Source organism: Antechinus flavipes, chromosome 2 (genome assembly GCF_016432865.1).
Source record: "Antechinus flavipes isolate AdamAnt ecotype Samford, QLD, Australia chromosome 2, AdamAnt_v2, whole genome shotgun sequence".
In the NCBI taxonomy this organism is placed as follows: domain Eukaryota; kingdom Metazoa; phylum Chordata; class Mammalia; order Dasyuromorphia; family Dasyuridae; genus Antechinus; species Antechinus flavipes.
The window spans coordinates 235,981,067-236,003,294 of NC_067399.1; the positions used below are offsets into that span (position 1 = coordinate 235,981,067).

At 38.0% G+C, this 22,228-nt stretch overlaps 1 protein-coding gene across 5 annotated transcripts; it reads right to left on the bottom strand.

The window, feature by feature from the left end:
* Window positions 1-19: 19 nt before the first annotated feature.
* On the bottom strand, window positions 20-22,227 carry SPATA2 (spermatogenesis associated 2). Of its 5 annotated transcripts, none has more exons than XM_051976568.1 (3): window positions 22,080-22,227; window positions 5,400-5,842; window positions 20-3,694 (listed from the first exon to the last, which is right to left on the bottom strand). In XM_051976568.1, the coding sequence occupies exons 2-3, from the start codon at window positions 5,715-5,717 to the stop codon at window positions 2,444-2,446; spliced, it is 1,569 nt and encodes a 522-aa protein (XP_051832528.1). In that variant the 5' UTR covers window positions 5,718-5,842; window positions 22,080-22,227; the 3' UTR covers window positions 20-2,443. The 5 variants fall into 5 exon arrangements, with proteins under 5 accessions (XP_051832528.1, XP_051832527.1, XP_051832526.1 ...); XM_051976567.1 differs by lacking the exon at window positions 22,080-22,227 and adding an exon at window positions 21,814-21,896; XM_051976566.1 differs by lacking the exon at window positions 22,080-22,227 and adding an exon at window positions 18,682-20,407.
* Between the last annotated feature and the right edge of the window lies 1 nt (window position 22,228).

The following is a 22,228-nucleotide window of genomic DNA, read 5'->3' on the forward strand; positions in this document are numbered from 1 at the left end:
AAAAGGAGGGAAACCTCCATTAACAATAGTGGAAGACATTTTATTTTTAAAATCATCTCTTATCACTTCACCTATCTTGGTAGAAATCAAATGCAGAACACCTCCATTTAAAAGTCAGATATATATTTTTACTGTCGTCTCAAACACAGCAACCTGGTACAATAAGATATACACCAAGAGTGCATGGTCAGAGCACTTGCAATTCAATAGCTTTGAACAACAGTATTTCAAGGACAATATGTATTATACACCAGACTTTTATTAATGCAGTCATCCAGACCAAGGTTTACCTTCTAAGTCACATGGCTTCACAGCTTGTTACAAAATTTGCAGTAGGCAGTTTGGACAGGGGATAAGAGAAATAGAGACTTCAGAAGTAGGATAGGCAAGACACTCCAGAATGAAGTAACTAATTTCAGTATTGAAATTCTTTAAAATTCAGCTTTATATACAGTGTTATCTACTACATGATCTACACAGTGTGTGTGTGTGTGTGTGTGTGTGTGTGTGTGTGTGTGTGTGTAGAAAGATTTTTCAAAAGTCAAACAATTGGGGGAAAAAAATCATCCAGTTGAGCTTGGAGATCAGCAAGTTAACAGTGACCACCATATACATATATCCAGTCAAATTCAAATTTGCTTCCTTCCCCCTTTAAAAAAAAAAAAAAGCTAAACATTTCTTTTTTGCTTTGCTCTTAGAAATATTTTTGGTAAAATCCCAAAAGATTTGTACATTTGACATACTTATGGCTAAAATAATTTTGCATGTTCATAAATAAGCCATTTGAAATATCTTACTCTTTCCCTATTCCCTCTCCTCACCTCAAAGCAGAATTTAAAGGTAAGTTAGTTGGTCAATCACTGCATGAATCTGGAGTAAAAGGTGTCCTTCAGTTGAAGAGAATTTTTAGGACAGGCCAAGCATACATAGAAATATCTAGTAAGTAGTCAGTTTCTGGCCACTTTAAGTGCAAAAGATATCTCAAACTCTCTCATTTTCTGAAAATTGAGGATAAAGATATGGTAGAAGTATAAGTGGGGTAAGCAGGAGGAGAGAGAATTAAAAGGAATGACTAAGTAAGTTACATTTCCTTCGGAAACAAGGCCTAGACAATTAGGAGGGTCAGATCCAACTTTTGTGCCAGAGAGAGACTATAGGGGCATAGTGAGTGAAGTCCTGAGGATAAGGCCCTTAGTGTGGCCTCTAAATTTGAGGGTAGTACTAGTCATCTACAGGGGCAGAGCCTCACTGCTAAGTCTGCACTAACCCCCAAGAAGTGCAAATGGGAGGTAGGTATCTATATGTACACAGTATATATGTTTTTCAAAGGGAAAACAACAGCTTAGTTACCTCTACTGACTCAAAAAAGGAACCCATTTTCATTGTTCCTTCCCACTACTAACTACCTACTTCACGCAGGGAACTTTATGAAGCTAAGAATTAAATGGCAAACTAAACCAACACAAAAGCTTCCATTACCACTAGCCCCTCCCTCAAGATAAAAACAATCAAAAACTCGAGAAGTTATAAATAGCTACATAATGATTTTTACCACCTTTAAGCACACAACAAGGAATATATTTATTAAAAAATAAAACTTTTCAAATCACCTATTTACAGTACAAAGAAGAAAGTCAATACGTGTGCAACAGAAAGGAATTAAAATCGGGCCTCTTTTGGATGGATGCAACGCAAATGTCATGTCAACAAGTCCACTAATACTGTACAGTACACTAGAAGAAGCTACCGGCAGCACTACAAAAATCAAGCATAAGACTGTCTTCTGTTCAAACTTTAAAACCTAGAGAGCCAGCTGTGAGGGGCCCAGGAGAACCCCCTCAGAGGCCACGGTGATGACTGAAAACAGTGTCTATGGTGGGGGAGGGGGAAAGGGGAAGGTTGTTGGATAGTTCAGGAAGCACTTGGAGAACAAAACCTCTGTGGGCAGCACTAGAACTCCTAGGAGATGCTGCTGTGAAAGAATACTCCCTTTCACAAATCTTTCACTAGTCCTCGTACTGGGAACCACGGGTCTTTGTGACTGTCCCTACTCAGTCCACTGCAGCTCATCAGTGGGGCATCTGGGGAATTGTTTGGAAACCCCAGGGATCAAACTCCTTTAGAAAACAAAACTGAGTGAGGGTGGGGGTGGGCTGGATAAGAAGACCAGCAAGTCTGAGTGTCGGACTCAAAAGGAAGCCTGGTTAGTCCTCCCCCCCTTATTAAATCACAAAGTGTCTGTTGCTGGAAAGATCTGACAGGGTGGATCCCAAGGTGTGTGTAACATGGATGAAGACACAAACACACCAGCAAGAGGGGGAGGGTGTGAAATGTCATTCCCCATAGGAAAGCATAGCTCCACTTCCGAGGTCAGCATAAGACTTCACCAAGGAAGTCACAAAGTATAGTTTTAGCCCTTTGTGCAGAATATGCAAGTCTGAGTCTATCTATACACAAGATGGGAGAACTGGGTTGACTTATAGTTGAGTTGACTGTTAGGCATGAATTTGTGTTGCTCACTCTTTTTGCAGCACGGGTCGTAGTGGTAAGCAGTGAGGCAGGTATCGCATGAGACTTTTGAACAGATTGCACATGTATTAGAGGCCCCTGACCGGTTGCAGAAACCGCATCGAGATACAGCTGTAGCCTTGGATTTTGAGTGGAGATGAGATGACCTGTCAGGGATCATCTGAGTCTGTGCTGTGTACAGAGACTTCTCCCTCAGAGCAGCCCCATGGGACAAACTGTCATGGGAGCCTGACTTGACGGGGAAGCTGTTCTGTTTGGTGACGGGATAGTCCTGCCGACAAGTGAGCACAGTTTCACACCGCTGGCAGAGCGAGGAGCCACACATGAGGCCACAGCTTTGGCACTTGGATGAGGCGGTCTCTTTGGCGGGATGCGTACGCTTATGGTAAAGGGGAGTGGAGTCATTTCGGAAGAGCCACACATCTGGCTTGAGAGAATCTGGTCTCCTATATGTACCCCTGGAATCTGGATCTGTGTAAAGGTCTAGGTCATCTTGAGGAGAAAAATAGGTGTTATAAGGGGGGATGGTTCTTAACATGCCATTGGGATTTGAGGAAAGGGGCACAAAATCATCAGAGCAGCTGTGTGGGGAGCTGGACATGGTCAAGAGAGAGGGAGATGGTCGAATAATTTCATCTTTGATGTCATCTTCCACATCTATCACTACAGGCTCTTTCCTGAGGCTGAGTGAAGTCATCAGTGGTGGCTTCTTACTTTCCCAGTAACTATCATAAGTGTCCATGGACTTGGAAGGCTTATTCACTTTGGGCTTGAAGTACTCTTTTGCTGCTCTCTCACTGGCTGATTTCTGAAGAGCCATGCGTGCCATAGAAGCCGTGAGGTTCTCTTTACACTCTACCCGTCGCTTCATGGCATCGGAACAGCCCCTCACATCTTCACTGCTGTGCTTACGCTCATTCACCACGTCCAGCTCTGAGTAACCTTTGTCCTTTACCTGGGAGTGTATTTCAAGCAACTGCTCACATTCTACTTTGGCCAAAAAAAGCTCAAAAGAGACCATTTTCACCTGCAAAGTTTCCACTAGTTCTTTGAGCCTATATGCACTTCCAAGATCCTGGACATAGCCCATGTAATTTAGGATGACTCTGATGTCCTCTTCTAGTAATGTTGATTTCACATAATAAACAAAAGGTCCTGTGTAGGTCTAGAAAACAGAAGAAAAAATCCATTATTTTCCCTTTAGTATACACAAAATGGAAAACAATTCCCATTTAGGTATAATATAGATCATATGGGGAAAATTACTTCACTAAACTCGCACTCTAGCAGACTTGACATTAATGCTTACTAAATTTTACATCCACTCTGAAAACTCAGAAAGGAAGCTGATGATTTTGTGGTGCTGGGATTTTCTACCAATAGGAAAAACACATGGTGAATGACAAAGAGGAAAAGATTCAGAGAACAAAATCCAATGACAATTCTTTCTTGGTTTCCATTAATATGAAATAGTACAATTAACCCATTCATCTGGTAAAATTATCTGAATAATCTCATAGAATACCTTAATACCTTCCCTTGAACCTGAATTACCATCTAACTTAGGGCTACACTTCAGGAAGATTTCTTGAGAACTAGGGCCCTTTATAATTGAGAAATCTGGTTCAATAGACAGAATATCGTATTAAAATTTAGTTCTTAGTCCTGGCTCTTTTTACTGTGTAAACACTTAACCTCTAGGAATCTGTTACTTTCTTCTGTTAAAGGAGAGGGTAGGGACTAGATTACTAAATTTTATCCTCCTATAAATCTTTTAAGTAACCTGAATGAATTGGGACATAAAGAATTTCTCCACTACCACAAACAAATGCCTCATTCTCCCCTTCAAATATCCAAATCATAGAAGCCCCTGGCACAAACTTTTACTTAGCCAGGCCAGTTAAGTTCTCCTCCCAGAATTCCAACCATCTGGTACAGTACACCATCATAGATATCACAACATGGAGAAGTGGAACACTTTATTTGAAGTAAGCAGTTCTGAGTTCAAAAGTCATTTCTCTCTCTCTCTCTGTCTCTCTCTCTCTATATATATATACATATATTCAGTTTCCTCATCTATAAAATGAGGATAATAGTACTTACATCATTATTTACCTCAAAAGAGTTGCTGTTATTCTTAAAGCACTATAGCAATGCCAGTTAAATCATCCATTCAAAAGTTTTAGTTTAAGAGCAACAAAGATTCTAAGGCATAAAGTATATAGATGATACTAATCACTGGATACCATGATTGCTAGTTCTACATCTATGCCAGGCTTTAAGGCTAGTGGAAGAGAAAACATTTGAAAGTTATTTATTCTTTGTAATCTATGTTTATTAGACTATGTAGTTTATGTTCATTAGAGCTTGCAGGGGATTGGGCCTGGCAACTAGTTTAAATCCCTTATTGAAAAATTGAGGGAAAACTTAAGTCCTACAGAGGGAAGGGGCTTACCTAAAATCACACAAATAACACAGGTGAGATTCAAACTCAGTTCCCTTGATTAAAAACCTAGAGTTCCATTCACTACATATCATTGGGCCTAAGGAGAAAAAGAGAAAACCTCAAGCAATCTATTCTTTGGATGGCAAACCTAGAACATTAGAGCTGGAAAGAGATTATCTATTCCAATACACTTATTTTACTGATAAGTGAGACCCAGAGAGAGGAAGTAACCTAAAAGGTCACCATGCTGGTTATGGCAAGTATTTAGGTTGTCTGATTTCTAGCCTAAACCATATTCCACTATACTAGGCCTCTATAGCTTTAGTGAAACATTAGTGGACAGACAGAAGTAGTTCCAGAAAAGAAACTTCTCTATAGCCTACTTTATTTAAAAACTATAGAAAAGTACTTCTGTATGCCTTACTTTAATACTTTTGAATTCCTTCTTCCAAGGGTAAAGGAAGAGGTTGATTCCCATTGTCTCCAGTGTGCTGAATGCGCTGTGGAGAGCCCGCAAGTTAGAGGACCTCAGTGAGCGAAGAGAACTCTCAACCACTTCATAAAATTTGATCAACCGGAATCTATAAAAGGGCTCGATCTTATGTAGACTGAGTACAGCCGAGGCCGCCACCCGGAGGTACTCATCATTGACAGGTCGTTGCTTAGTGCTGGAAGCATCCACTTTGGACTCGTGAAACTGCACGTACTTCCTAAATAAGTCGTCTTTATATTTTGTATCCATTGAAATCAGCTTTCCTAAAATATTTCCAGGTAGCAGCTACCTCATCTCTTCCATGGCTTTTCTCCAGGGGGCATAGCAATCTTAAAGGGCACTAGCATGTTACCTGTCTTGAACAATTATGGTTTCTGGAAGAGAAAAAAAAAGATATTAGTATTATTTCCATATGATCATTCATAAATCCAAGATTCCCCTCATCCTGTTCCAACATCAGCTATTGTTATTATGGCTAATAATAATATTCACTTAAACATTTATAAGTATCTTCTATATACAGCATATTGCTAGGAAATGCAGAAAGTTCTAATCAGTTACTGCTACCTCATGAAACTTAAAATTTAATAATTTGAAAACAATTTCAAAAATTATATTCCAAGCAATAAATCTCTAAAATAATTTAAGACAATTATTTTGCTTAAAAATTAAAATTATAGCATTTGATCCAAATATAAATTATTTTTTCTTCCTATAAGTGGTTTGTTAACCATAAAGTAATATATAAATATATCATTTCAACTAACTGACTTATCCAAAGTTATACAGCTAAATAAGTGATCTAATTCCAAATCCAATGGTTTCTTGCCTTGATGGGAACTACAAAACACTTTAAAAATTATACTGGGTTTAATAAGTATATTAAATAGTCTTACAGTGGATAAATATAAGAATCAAACCTAATTTGCTGCAGAACCTAACCAAACCAATCCTATTTTCTGAATTTCCATGCAATACCAATTTTCTTATTCTTCAAAGCAACATCACTTAAAAAAGTTTATATTTCCTTATTTTTATTTATTCCACTGAAATGAAATTGTGTAACATTGAAATGTTACACTGTGTAATAAGAAATAGTTTTAGGTTCTCAAAGGCTTTATCAAGAAGTCCAGGCTCTGTGGCAGGCTCTTCCATGCTACAAAGACTTCAAGGATGGTTTAAACAGACCATTTGAATGTTCAGTCTGGACAAAGATAGAAAGGCTCACTGGCAAGAGACTGACCACTCAAAGCTAAAATACACAATGGAAGTCTGTCCTATGTGGATCCCCTCCTTTCAATTAGTAAAAAGAGACACTATCAGCAACAGAAAATGGAGCACAGGGTTCTAAGAATAATATAATTTTTAGAGATATTAGCTTGACTTCTATAGAAAATATGAAACATATACACTAATCAATGAATACACTTAATTACTAGAGGAACTGAATCATATCAATTGTGTCATTCTCATTAAAATGAAGTTATTAGCTAAATGCAAAGATAGCAAATAAAGAAATTGATGAAGTTGGTTTTGCCTCATATCCAGAATCAGTAAGAAAATGTCATGGGATATTTGGTCATGATCTCTGGCTGGAATGCTTGTACTAGGATCTGTAAAAAGATACATAGAAAAATAACCACATTTCACATGCCATTTTCTTTTGCTGAAGGTGAACACAAAGAAAATTTCTACAAAGAACTTAAGACCTTGTAAATTAATATCAACTTACTTTGATACTTGATGTCTAATGCTAAAGTGGTCACTAAAAAGACAGCCAAAATAAATGGCAAGAAAGTAAATTAGATGAATAAGAAATGAGAGTATAAATAGTTTATAATATACATAGAAGCCTCAAGTATTTTCTTCAAGAAAAGTATCAAATGGCATTGAACATGGCAAGCACCCAAGTAAATATCAAAAAATGAAATACAATTAAAATATTTCTAATCTGAGTACTGAAATTAGCTCCAGATGGGATGTAAATATTAGGGACCCAAATGAAGAAATGAATGACCATTGACACAAATTATAACCATTTTTGTAAAGAACTAACAATTTAACCAATTGTCATAATAAGGAAACAAAAAGCCAAAAAACAATCCCACTTCAGCCTACATATATTTGATTTATTGGGTGGAGAGAAAGGAGGTTTAGAATATAAATTATTTTTTAAATCTTATGGAAGATGGGCAGTTAGAGGGTGTAGTGGGTAAAATACTGGCCCCAGAATCAGGAGGATCTAAATTCACATATAGCCTCCCCAGACATCTGACACCTGACACTTACTGTGACACTAGGCAAGTCACTTAACCCTGACTGCTTTGCCCTGCTCCCCAGCCCCCAATCTTATGGAGGGAGGATGATACATGCAGCAGCAACTCATAAAAAATATTAATAAAAGGAAAAAAATAAAGTTTAAAGAAAGCCTAAATTATGCAAAGTCAATCCCAATGGCACTAAAGCATGAAATGGGAAGGGCAGGGGGAAAGAGGGAAAACAAAAAAACCTGTGAAAATTTTTATAATGAACTCATTTCACTGTCATAGACTATGAAGCCACCATATCTGAACTTTGACACCACAATCCTAGATATAGTAGAGAAATGGAAATGGCATCGAGAGAAATAAAGATGGGAAAAACTGCTAGAAAAAACAAGTATATATTGCCATCCATAATAGTGACATACTGATAAAGGTGTTAAGAGATCAATTCTGATCTAAAAGACACCAGAATTTTGGGTGGGTGGGTATAATAGACTATTACCAAAAAGAAGGGAGGAGGGAAGGATTGGGAGAAAAAGATTATCAGTAACTAACAACTCAAATACTTCTTTTTTCCTCCATCTGTATAAAATTTTTGTGAGAATAAACATTCATCAAGCACATCCTAGGTAAAACTATGAGAAGGGAATAGGCAGGTTTTGACAATATTCCAAAACTGTCAATTTTTAGTCATACATTTGACTGAAAAGTATAGCGAATACAAAATTCCACCATGATTACTGTTTACAGACAGTTTAAAAAAAAAAAAAAAAAAAAAAAGACATCAAAATTGATGGAGTACTACTTTGCAGGGTTGCTTCCAAGCAAAGTATCGTCTATCAATGTCAAAATACTATAATATTCCTTGTAAAATATAACATAACTCTGTTCAGCAAACCTATTATTAATTTCAAGAAAGACATAAAACAGGGAAATGCATATTCTTCAAAAGTTTTCATCACAGTTATGAAATAAAAGTCAAAGTGGAATTCTGGATGATAAGGACCTTCAGATAGATGTTCTTGTGCTTGCCAGTCCCTCTCACTGGCTCATAATGAATTAATATCCTACTTTTAACTATGGGTCTCTATCCTGGACTCTCTTAATTTCCTCTTTATATAAATTCTCTCATTGATCTCAACACCTTCCATTGTTTAAATTATCATATCTCCACAGGTAAACCTCAGATTATCTGTCCATTTCTAATCTCTCCTTGAGTTTCAGTTCTATTTTATCACCAAGTATCCTTTAACATTTCCAACTGGGTCCCCTGTATCTGAAATAGTATGTACAAAACCAAAACAGATTATTCATTCCTATACCTGACTTTCTTCCAAATTTACCTATGGTAAAGGATACCCCTATTCTCCAGGTCACTTGGGTTTTCAACTTTGCTTGTTACTGAGGTTCTAATACTGTCATTATTCACCCAACTAAATCCAATCACTTGTCAAGCCTTATTAGTTTCGCATATATCCCACAGATCTAGAGCTAGAAGGGATCTTAGAGCTAACTAGACTCAACCCTCTCATTCTTTTTTTTCTCAATAGTATTTTTATTTTTCAAAATTTACCCTTGCAAAACCTCATGTTCCAAATTTTTCCTCCTCCTGCCCCTCCTCCCCTAGAGAGTAACTAATCCAATAAAAGTTAACCATGTGCAATTCTTTTTTTTTTATTCTTTTAAATTTTTATTTAATAATTACTTTATATTGACAGAATCCATGCCAGGGTAATTTTTTTACAACATTATCCCTTGCACTCATTTCTGTTCCGATTTTTCTCCTCCCTCCTTCCACCCCCTCCCCTAGATGGCAAGCAGTCCTATATATGTTAGATATGTTGCAGTATATCCTAGATACAATATATGTTTGCAGAACCGAATAACCCGGGAAGAAAAACAAAAATGCAGATAGTTCACATTCGTTTCCCAGTGTTCTTTCTTTGGGTGTAGCTGCTTCTGTCCATCATTTATCAATTGAAACTCAGATCTCTTTGTCAAAGAAATCCACTTCCATCAAAATATGTCCTCATACAATATCCTTGTCGAAGTGTATAATGATCTCCTGGTTCTTCTCATTTCACTTAGCATCAGTTCATGTAAGTCTCGCCAATCCTCTCTGTATTCATCCTGCTGGTCATTTCTTACAGAACAATAATATTCCATAATATTCATATACCACAATTTACCCAGCCATTCTCCAATTGATGGGCATCCATTCATTTTCCAGTTTCTAGCCACTACAAACAGGGCTGCTACAAACATTTTGGCACATACAGGTCCCTTTCCCTTCTTTAGTATTTCTTTGGGATATAAGCCCAATAGAAACACTGCTGGATCAAAGGGTATGCACAATTTGATAATTTTTTGGGCATAATTCCAGATTGCTCTCCAGAATGGTTGGATTCGTTCACAACTCCACCAACAATGCAGCAGTGAACCAGTTTTCCCTCATCCCCTCCAACATTCATCATTATTTTTTCCAGTCATCTTAGTTGTGTAGTGGTATCTCAGAGTTGTCTTAATTTGCATTTCTCTGATCAATAATGATTTGGAACACTCTTTCATATGAGTGGTAATAGTTTCAATTTCATCCTCTGAAAATTGTCTGTTCATATCCTTTGACCATTTATCAATTGGAGAATGGCTTGATTTCTTATAAATTTGAGTCAGTTCTCTATATATTTTGGAAATGAGGCCTTTATCAGAACCTTTAACTGTGAAGATGTTTTCCCAGTTTGTTGCTTCCCTTCTAATCTTGTTATGTGCAATTCTTTTAAACATATTTCCACATTTATCATGCTGCACAAGAAAAATCAGATCAAAATGGGGAAAAAATGAGAAAATAAAAACACAAGCAAATAACAACAAAGGTGAAAATATTATGGTGGGATCCACATATGGGATCAGCCCCCATAATCTTCTTTCTGTATGCAGTTGGTTCTCTCCATCATAAGTCTAGTGGAATTGACCTGAATCATCTCATTGGAAAGAACCAAGTCCATCACAGTTCACCGTCAAATAAATCTTTCAAGCCCCTCATTCTAAAGCTCTGGAAATGGGGGCAGTGTGGATAAATGACTTGCCCAATTTACAGAGAATTTAAATTTAAGTCCTTTGATTTCGGAGGGCGTCCCTCAAGCTGAAAACTTTGCCTTTCCTCTTTCACTGAAAAAAATGGAGGCCTTTTTCCTCTCATTCCTTATCTCACACATCATTCAGATGCCTTCTGCCACTGTTTCTCCTTCACCTGTTTAACATTAAAAGGTGACCTTCTTGCCCAGGTAAACCTCTCAGCATTCACAAGTGATTCTATTGTATACTATCTTCCTCAATAAGTCACCCTTTCTACCATCACCACTCATTTATTTCCAATCTCTCTCTGTCTATGGGCTGCCCAACATCTTATCTTCCCCATTTTCCAAAACAAACAAAGAAACAAAAAACCTCCCTTCATCCGCCTATTCTCGCTAGCTATCATCCTAACTCCTTTTTGGTTAAACTCCTTGAGAAGGCCTTCTACAGTTGATGTTCCCATTTCCTTTCTTGCTTTAAAGGACTTAACAGTTTGGCTTCCAAACTCATCATTTAACTTAAACTGCTCCTTATCAAGGATCTTTTCATGGCCAAATCTAATGTCCTTTTCTCTCTTTCTTTAAAAAAAAAAAAAGCTTTTTATTTTTCAAAATGCATGCAAAGACCAGGCAGTTAGGTGGTGCAGTAGTTAAGAGTACCAGCCCTGAAATCTGACTTGAGTTCAAACCTGGTCTCAGACACTTAATACTTCTTAGGTATGTGACCCTGGGGAAGTCACTTAATCCCAATTGCCTCAACAAAAACAAACAAACAACAACAAAATATGCAAAGATAAGTTTTCAACAATTCCGCCCTACAAAATCTTGAGTTCCAATTTTTCTTTCTCCCTCCCTCCCTCTTATCCCTTCCCCTAGATAGTAAACAATCCACTATAGGTTAAACATGTGCAAATCTTCTAAACATATTTCTACATTTATCATGCTGTACAAGAAAAACAAGATCAAAAAGGAAAAAAAAAACCAAGCAAGCAAACAACAACAAAGGTGACAATACTATGTTGTGGTCCACACTCAGTTCCCATAATCCTCTCTCTGGGTGTAGATGGCTCTCTTCATCACAACTCTATTGGAATTGACCTGAATCATCTCATTGTTGGAGAGAGCCAAATCTAGTGGCCTTTTCTTAATTCTCATCCTTGACCTTTCTGCATTCTCTGATCCTGTTGATCAAGCTCTTCTTAATATTCTCTTCTCTTGTTTTCTTGACATTGTTCTCTTCTAGTTCTACTTATTTCTCTTTCTTCTTTGCTGGATCTAGCATACATGTCATGTTTACTAATCAGGGTGGAGGTCCCTTCAAGGTTCTGTGCTGGGGGTTCCCTTCTCATCTCTATTATTTCAACTGATGATCTGTCATAAACTCCCATGATTCAGTTAATATCTCTACGCAAATGTTTCTCAGATCTAACTGTCCAGCCCTAATCTCTCTCCAGACCTCCATCACATCTCCATTTTCCTATTAGAAATCTAGAGTTGGATATCTCAGATTCAAAAATTCAACATGGCGAAAAACTGAACTCATCTCACCAACCCTTCCCTAATCCCAACTTTTTTTAAAATTAAAGCTTTTAAAATATTTACAAAACAAAGACATGGATAATTTTTCAACACTGATCCTTGCAAAAACATTCTGTTCCAAATTTTCCCCTCCTTCCCCCCATTCCTTCCTCTGGATGGCAGGTAATCCAATACATTAACTGTGTTAAAATATATATGTCTAACTTCGTTATTACTGACAATTATTACTACAATTCTCCCAGTTATTTGGATGTCATCCAAAATTTCTCTCTCACTTTCTATATCCAATTAGTCTAAGTAGCCTAGTAGCATAGAAGATGAGTGTGACCTGTTTGATTTTGGGGACAATTGGGTTTAAATGACTTGCCCAGGGTCACATGGCTAGAAAGTATTAGGTGTCTTGAGTTTGGATTTGAACTCAGGTCCTCCTGACTTTAGGGCAAGTGCTCTGTCCATTGTGTCAGTAGATCTAGAAAGGTTGTTCACAGTTACATAGTTAAATCAATAGCAGAAAGAGTACTGAAATCCTGCTGCTCAGTTTAGCTTTTCTACTTCGTTGGATCTCTGACCCTCCTCCCAAAATATCTTGGAGTTAGTGGCTAGATTTCTTTCTTAAGGATCATGTCTTAAACCAACAACCTCTGATTTTCATTGATTGACCACCAATATGTCCCCCAGGCCAAATGCCATTTGGTCATTGTGTAGATCCTGATTTGACTCGGATTGAATGTTAAATAGCAAACATTTCTGCTTTGGCCAGAAACCCAGAGTCTTCCCCTCCCAGATTCATTCATTCATTCATTTTTTTTTTTTTTTTTGGACTAGGTTAAAGAGAAGATTTTTGCCTTAATTACTACCTAACTTTAATCAATGAATGGGTACAGCCCTCAGTCAAATTGAGACCTGCTGAAAACCTTAGCTTAAAAAAGGCCAAGGTTTCCCATTCTATCCAGGGCCTCTCCAGTTGTCCTGATCTCTATCTGGTCCTAGACCCAGATGGTTCTAGAGGGGAAAGTGAGGCAGGAGACCTTTCCCAGCCCTCCCTCCCTTAAATCCAATTCACTTGCAGGTCAGGCATCACCCTCCTGATATCATGGTTCTCTTCAAGAATGAAGGACAAACAGCAACAGTAAAGAACAACAAGTAGTCAACATTTTTCATATATACCTCCTTTTATACTTTGACATTTCTATTACTCTTATATAGACTTTCACTGCCTCATGCCTGGACTACTGTAATAGTTTGCTGATTGGTACTCTTGCCTTGTCTCTCCCAATCCTAATCCATCCTCCACTCAGCTGTCAAACCAACCAGTCTAAAATGCAAATTTTACTAAATAATCTTCTATTGGATAAACTCCACTGGCTCCCCATTAACTCCAGGATGATAACTATAAGATCATTTGTTTAGCTTTCAAGGCCATTAGTAATCTTTCTTATGTTTCTGGTGGTCTTGCACTTATTTATACCCCTCTATATTCTCTGTAATCCGATGACACCAGCCTTCTTGGGATTCCTCAAATATTTCATCCTCAGCTAGAAGCCAACCTTTTGAAGCCTGTTTTACTCAGTCTCCTCTTTAATCTTGGTGCCTTCCCTCTGAAATATCTGAAATTTATTCTATATATATATATATCTCTTATATATGTGGTTGTCTTCCTGATTAGATTGCAAAATCCTCGAGGGCAGGGACTGAATTTTGCCTTTCTTTGTATCCCCAATGCTTAGCACAGAGCCTAAACTGACACTGTGCTGGTTTTGCAGGATGAACTAGAAAAAAGCAGAATATCCTAAATAAGATTTGAAACATAAATACACATGTCTAATGTTCAGATTATATACTATACAGGTGGATGGGCCACTTATATAGCTTGTCTCTCTGTACATTTCTTGGACAGATAAAACAAATGGACAAAATGACCTCATCTCAGAAAATTAAACAATCAAAATAATTTCTCAAAGCACTTTACATCTTTCTTTTAATGAAGCCCAAGCCTCTTTCTGAAACAGTCCATCTTTTTTTTAACACCAATAGTCCTTCTGTGATGCTAGACAGCTGCAATTTTTGGTGAACTAAGAGTTAAGAATCACCCCCAAAGGGCAATGGAAATTGCCCAATTATATATGAGAGGCATGAGCAGGCTTGTGACATTACAATTCAAAAAACATTGAACTTTAGTATGTTACAGGCTATGTAAGTACTATGATAAATACTGAACATCCACAGTAAAGCGATAGAATGTGGATGATGCAACAAAGGATGCTGAGATGGAGAAGTGGAATAGATTAAGAGAAGAACAGAGTAGTGACATTGATGCCAACATAAGAGAAAGTGTTCAGAAGGAAGTTGTAGACAATATAAAAAACTACAAAAGTAAAAATAAAATGAGGACTGAGAAAAGGCCATTAGATTGAAAGAGGCTTTAGATAAATAGTGAAGTCAGAAACCAGACTGCAAAGGGATTGAAAACAATTTCAGGAGAAGTGACCTAAAAGAATGTCATAAGAGAAATACAAGTCCAAAAGGGAAAGGGGGGGAAAAAAAAGGAAGGGCTGGTCAGATAACCATAGGAAGATATAACTGACAATTCATTCATCAAAAGAACAAAAAAAAGCTCATTGGGAAGCCCTCTGGAATGAAATTTACCAAAGGACATAAACATTACATTAATCTATTAATGCAATTATTTATTTAAATAGTTTATCTAAAAAAAGTTGTCATAAACTGCCTATTAGTAACTCCAACAGACAACTTTTTCTGATATATTTATATACATTTTAACTAGAGGACTGAAAACCTACTAGAGTCACTTAAGCCTCTTCTTAAAGCTTTATTTACTCAACCAAATAGCTTAAAAAACCAAAAGCAAAATCTCAGACTTCTTCAAATTGAGTTCACAAATCTGTGCTTTTTACATAGGCTAATTCCACATTTATAGATAATATACATCAAAAATAATAATACAAAAGCATACAACACAGTCTTTGACTATCATTTTTAATCATATAATTCATGATTTCGTGTTTGTCCTTCATTCTTGAAGAGGACCATGATATGAGGGGGTGATGCCGTGACATGCAAGTGATTTAAATGAGGGAGGGCTGTGTAAGGTCACCTGCCTCAGTTTCCTCTCCTGAGCCATCTGGGTCCAGTGGCCAGATAGAGATCAGGATGACTGGAGATGTCCCTGGCTGCAGTGGGAGACCTTGGCCTTTTTAAGCTGAGATCTTCAACAGGGCTCAGTTTGAGTGATTCAGTGATTAAGGATAGATAACAACAGAGGCAAAGAATCTCCTTTCTTTAACCTAGTCCAAAAAAAAAAAAAAAAATCTAAAAAAATAAATGAATGAACGAATGAATCTAGGAGGGGAAGACTCTTTGGGTTTTTGGCCAAAGCAGAAATGATTGCTGTTTACATTCAATGTGAATCAATCAGGAGCCAAACAATGACCAAATGAGACATACTGGTGGCCAATCAATGAAAATCAGTTTGTTTTGGTTCAAGGCATGATCCTTAAGAAAGAAGTCTAGCCAGTATACCCCAAGATACCTTGGGAGAGTTTAAAAAAAAAAAAAAGTAGTAGAAAAGCTGGACTGGGCAGCAGAATTCCAGTACTATTTCTGCTATTAATTTAGCTATGAGACTTTGAGCAACCTTTTTAGATCCATTTCCTTATCTATAAAATGAAAGAGTTAGATGAGATAATCTAAGAGCTCTTACAGATCTACCATTTAAGGTGAATTCATTTTAACAGTCCATGAACACTATAATACGTATAGATTTGGAGCCAAAGAAGGAAACTGACAGCTTGTGGCATAATAATATCCTGCACCTTGGAGTTCAAATCTGGCCCCAGACATTTAGGTGTGTGACCCTGAGCAAGTCACTTAACTCTGTACGCTTCAGTTTCCTCAAATGTAAGTGGAGGATAATAATTGCACCCCCCTTCTCAGCGTTGTTATGAAGATCAAATAAGATAATATTTGTAAAAAGCCTTTAACACAGTTCCTGGCACATAGAAGGCACTATAAACATAAATATACTCTTCTCATCCCCGCAGCTTTTTTCTTCTACCAAGTGAGAGAATATGAATTTTTTAAAGTCCCTGTCTGGCTCCAAAGCTATGATTCTATAGTTAGTAATTCTATTCAATACTGGTTACAAAGTTTTAGCTGTCTATTACGTTGGAAAAGTCCCAGGTATGGTCAAATTCCAAAACCAAATTCCTTATGAAAGTATTTCTGCCTTCTGGCACAGAACAAAAGTAGAAAAATAACCCCCCCCTCCCAAATTCCTTTAGTACTTCTTCTCAATGAGAGGAGAACTATTAAGACTAATTCAGAATTTATACTGGGCAGCTAGTTCCTCCATATCATGAAGGGAATAAAGATTGTATTATTGTCCCTGGTCATAGCAAAAGCTTTTTCTGAGCATAATGTTTGCATTTTATTCATTCCCAGCACTTTGAGAATAGAACAAAATTATACTCTATGCAGCACACTTATAGAAAACTAAAGCAGCCCAGCTGCAGTAAGCAGTTAATTTATCAAAGCAATTTGAGCATCAGGATGCAAGCACTTGTCACTTTCCCAAAAGCTTCAACTGTAAATATCCCTAAAGCAGACAGCTGCAAGAAGGTAAAGTGCCCAGTCAGCATAAACAATTTTTCAAAATAAGATCTCCTTTTGAAAAAGCAAAATGCCAATTAGAGGTTCAGCAGCTCTACCAGGATTTTTAAATTACCTCAATGGAAAGGTATGTTGGTTAAAAGCCAAAATGAATTCAAGTAATTATCCTGGTCAAATAAGCATTAGCTCACCTTCAGCTCAGTAGGCTCATTCAAGTACAAACATTTTCAAAGCAGCATGGTGAAAACACATCATTAACCACAGAGAAAAGAGAATAGTTATTTCTATTACATTTCACCCTAAGCCCACAGGATAGAACAACTTCATATTGGCATTTCTTTAGTACAGATGCAATGGAAGAAGGACCAGTTCTTACATTTTTGGATAAGATTCTCTAAAGGAAACTAGTACAACTCAAGAAAATCCACAGGCCCTTTCCACTGTTGATTGAATTTATCTTAGCCCATCAATTTCACTTCTTTTCAAAATGAATCCAAAGTACTAGCATCCAAATTTCAGAATCTCAGAATGACATCTACATTGCTAAAAGTTGGCCTTTTCCTTTTTAACAGCAGCTATCTCCTTGTGAGACTGGAGGGATCCTGAAGCCACTTTGAATGGAAAAGAAGAGAAAAAATTGCCTAAGGTATCTCCGTCTCCAACCTTCAGACCTTAGAGAGCAGCCTTAATAATGTATACAAAGGTTTCCACGTCTCAGACCTCAAGATCTCTGGTTTTCCTGCTTTAAAAGGAAACCACCTTGTTGTTTACAATGCTGTTATATCTTTCAAACTATGGGGATCAAAAAAGATTCCTCATCTACTTCTTCTCACAGAGTAGGAGTTTATCTTGCCACCTAGTATTACATTTTCACCCACAGGCATACCCCTCTATTTACTTCTTTGTTTTTCTATACCATCCTTATCTCCCCTCCAGAAGATACTAACTGCTGGCGCTTCCGGAAAAATTATACTTAGACAAAACCACAAAAATGAGATGAAGCACCTTCCAAGGCCAATTGAGTACAACGTAAAAGGATCGCCAACGACTGAAGTATGGCAGAGATATACAGACACATATCCTAATTTTCATACATACCTAAAAGATTTACAAAACCAAGTCCCGGTACGTTCTCTCAGACCCACAAGTATCTTCCTCAAAAAAACTTCTCTTTTCCTCGCCGCCATCCCTCCTTTCCTCCCTCCAGCTCCCATTGCAGCAATTTCAGCTCCAGAACTTCTCAGGGACTAGATCTCAGTTCACTCCTATTTGTCTCTTCATTTTAGGGTTCAAATCCAGCATCACCAAAGTAAATGACTGGTCCTTTCCCCCTCCCCCTCAGCTTCCCCCTCTACACCCAGGTCTCTCTCTTCTCTCCCTCTCTCCCCTCACTAGCTTCCCGGCCCGGCTCCCATTCCTCCTTTCTCCAAGCCGCGCTCCTCGGTCTCCTGCTCAGAAGTCCAGACCATTCCTCCTCTCAGGACCACCTTAAGATCTCCTTGGCTCCGAAAGAGATCTTAGAGGTCGTCGAGTCCGACTCTCCTCTCACGCCCCGATCTTCGCTCACGGCCGCCCCTTCCTCAGATCGTCCAGACCCGGCCTTTCTACAGGGCCCGGTCTGGTCGAAGCCCCGAGCCCCAGGAAGCCCCGCTTTCCGAGAAGGGAATTTCCGCCTGAAGCCACTTCACGCCAAGGGGTAACACTTACAGAGGAAGCCGCTGCTGCCCCGAGAACCGGCATGAAGATAGCAAGTGGTGGAAAAGCTGGAGCGGAGCCAGGGGCGTTCGCTGCTCCAGCCACCCCAAAAGGAGAGAGACCCGTACCCTGAGGAACGGAGACGACCCGGAAATACACAGACCGGAAGTGATAAAAAAATCAGCTGCTACTGCGGCTGCGGCTGCGTGTATAGGAGAAAGGGGGAAGGCCTGAGCCCCGCCCGGAGTGGGGCGAACACACCCTCTTGGGAAATGGGAGATGAGGCGAAGACAACGGCGGCCTTTTGCCCGTCGGGTCCTAAGGGGCAAAGAGACAGGGAGCCTGGGTGACGACCCGGAAGTCAATGGAAAGGAAGTGACGTTTATGAGAGATGACCTAAGGTAGTGGCTATATGAGTTGCCTTGGAAACCGGCCGGAGTGAGGCAGGGCGAAGGTTTGGTGCCCTAAGGAGGGGAGCCCAGATGGTTGTGCCCTAAAGAGGGGAGCTCAGAAGCTTAGGTTATTCTTTTAACACAACATTTATTTCTACCCGCGGAGCTTTTCCCATTCATTGCTTGCGGCAAATAATTTCAGTTTTTGCAAATGTCTTGGTCGACATTTTTATGTCCATTTGTCTCTGACAGGAAGGAAACCGGACACTTTAGGATTCCCCCAGACAGCAGGCTCAGGGTCAATAAGAAGTAGTGTCCTCCTGGTTCCATTTCCCATGTTGGATCCATGGGGTCCACGACTGTTCTCTATATCCCTTTGCCAGGGCTTCCACTGAACATTAAAATTCATTTCATATGATAGGACAGCATCTTAGAGATTAAAAAAACAACAACAACAACTTCTCAGTGCCTCCGTTTCCTCGTCTGTAAAATGAAAAGATCGAAAGTAATGGCCTGTAAAAGTCCCTTTCTGCTTTAAATGTATGTTCCTGCTTGCACACACAGGGTTACTAGGTCCTAGAGAGGGAATGCTGCTTGCATAAGATCTTAAAGTGTTTACTTCAGAGGGGCCGCTAGGTGGCGCAGTGAACAGAGCACCAGCCCTGAAGGCAGGAAGAGCTGAATTCAAATGTAACCTCAAACACTTAACATTCTAGCTGTGTGACCCTGGGCAAGCCACGTAACCCCGATTGTCTCAGCAAAAAAAAAAAAAAAAAGATCTTCTGATCTGTTTTGGGCTCTTTCCCCTAAATTGCAGCTATTTTCCTTAAAATCTTCAGAATACAGGATAGGATAAGCATATACATAATATGTATATGCACACATATCTACTTCTAGATACTCTTTAAAATGATTATATCAAAAGTTCCAAATAAACATGAAATGATCCACCTAAAACTGACATATAAAACAATTATGATCTTTGAGAGCAGGCATTGTCATTTTACATTTATGCCTTTAGCCCTTAAGAGGTTACTCTGGAATTTAGGTGCCAGAGAGATAGGAACTAGACCAGTGATTTCATTGGAATATGAAATTGGTATATCCCTCCATCTACAAATTCAAGTTGACCCCTTCTCTGCAACTTAGATTTTAGAGTTGCCTAGATGGTGGAAGAGTTGAGTGATTTGTATTCAAAGTCAAACAACCAGTAAATCGTTTTGGCTCAGAGACTATTCACAGCCCTAAACTACCTCTCTGCCTGGCACATAAGTCTATGTTAACATTTAATAATGGGAACTTACTAATGAGGCTTCTGGGGTTCATTTGCCCCCTCTGTAAAATGAGTTTAGAGTAATTGAACTAGATAATTTCTAAAGTTCCCTACTAATTCTGATATTTTTTATTGTATTTCCCAAGATCTTGATAGGATGCTAACTAAAATTTAAATATTTGTTATATCCTGGATTTCACATTGTATTTTTGTTGATTTTATCAGTTTTTTTTTTTTTAATGGTTTCCAATCCATGGGCCATGGGTTTGGGGATGGTAGTCATGGTGTTATTACAAGAGATTCATTTTATTAAATTTCTTAAGAAAACCACAAATTAATAAATAAGGTATTTAATGAATATCTGTCTCAAACATTTTAAATGTATATAAGTGCTATTGTGAATAATAGATTTATTTTAAAACATTACTGAATTTATAATAGTTGTCTCTTCTAAATCAAAAAATACTCAGTTAAAGGGAATTCCTCATACTTTTATAGGTTGAGGCCTACTGGTTTATTTGATATTGAAGCTTAGGGTAGGAACACAATGGCCAGCCAAGAGATCCTGTGGGAAAATCCCTGTTTTCTTTATTGAGTGGTTTCTGGGAACACTGGTAAAAAACAGGAACCCACTGTATTCTAGTTATCAAAATGGTTTTCTTGTGTGTATTCTCATCTGAATGGTATAAGATAATTGTGTCAAAATCAAATAAAAATGGAAACCACTTGAAGTGCTGTAGGTCACATGCTTCCCTGTCTGACACCTCTGGTATCATGTAAGGATCTTAGATTTAGAGCTGCAAGAGATTTTTTTTATATCAGTATTATGAGGAGTTTACAACTCTTTCTGTGTGATGGACTCTTTGAGCAGTCTGGAGAAGCCTATTCACCTCCTTTCAGAGTGATGTTTTTAAATGTATAAAAGAACATGGAGGAGATTGCAAAGAAAAACAATTATATTGAAATACAAGTTGCTGAATTTTTTTTTTTTTTGAAAACTAAGTTTATAGAACCCAGATTAAGAACTTTTGGTCTAGTCCAGCCTTCTACAAGTTATAGATTCTATAAGTGGTATTCAGATTTCAAACCCAGCTCAATTCTAAATCAAATTTTCATTCTACTACATATACCATGTTGCTTTTCTATTCATAAAGTTCAGAACAAGTGATGCTTCTCTAATGAGCTATGCAATCAAACTTTTCATTATTGTTGTGCTTTTGACTCAAAAAGAGTTTGATTTAAACTCTTGTAATATGATTTCCTATATTAATAATGCTCAAAGAAAAATTCCAGATAGGACAAACATTTTCCCTGAAGCTAAATTTATCCATTTCAATAAATTATCATTGAAGCCATTTCCCTTCTCTTAGTCTCAATTAACTACCCTGTAAAGGGAAGGGACTGAAGTCTAGATGATCTTCTAAGATCCTTTCTATCTCTGAAATTCTGATTCTACAACCATTCATTCTTGGCACTTACCAGACAGAAACAGAATTAAGTGTGTAGCATTTCCATTCTGGACTGCCAAACCAAAGGGTATTATTATCATTGCACTTATATACACAGAAATTTCTAATTTAACAAGTGCTTTCCTCACAGCATCCTTATGAGGTAAACAGTGAATGTATTATGTTCTCATTTTAGAGTTTGAAGAAACTAAGGTAAAGTGAGAGAGGGCTCAAAGATACAATAGCTAATAAGTAAAAAAAAAAAAAAAATTAAGATTTAAGTCCATACTATGATACCTCAAGTGATAAGGATTTACCAGCCACATGACATTGGACATCTAGTGAAGACCTCTTCTGATGCTCTATTGTTGAATAGCCATGGACTTTTGAAGGCTGTGCCAGTGTAGCACAATATGCAAAGACCCACTTATGGATGACAATGACTG

Coding starts and splice junctions, on each gene's coding strand:
- SPATA2 (XM_051976568.1), bottom strand. CDS start 5,717: ATGGATACAAAATATAAAGACGACTTATTTAGGAAGTACGTGCAGTTT. Junction 3,695..5,399: donor AGGAATTCAAAAGTATTAAA/GTAAGGCATACA, acceptor TCTGTTTTCTAG/ACCTACACAGGACCTTTTGT.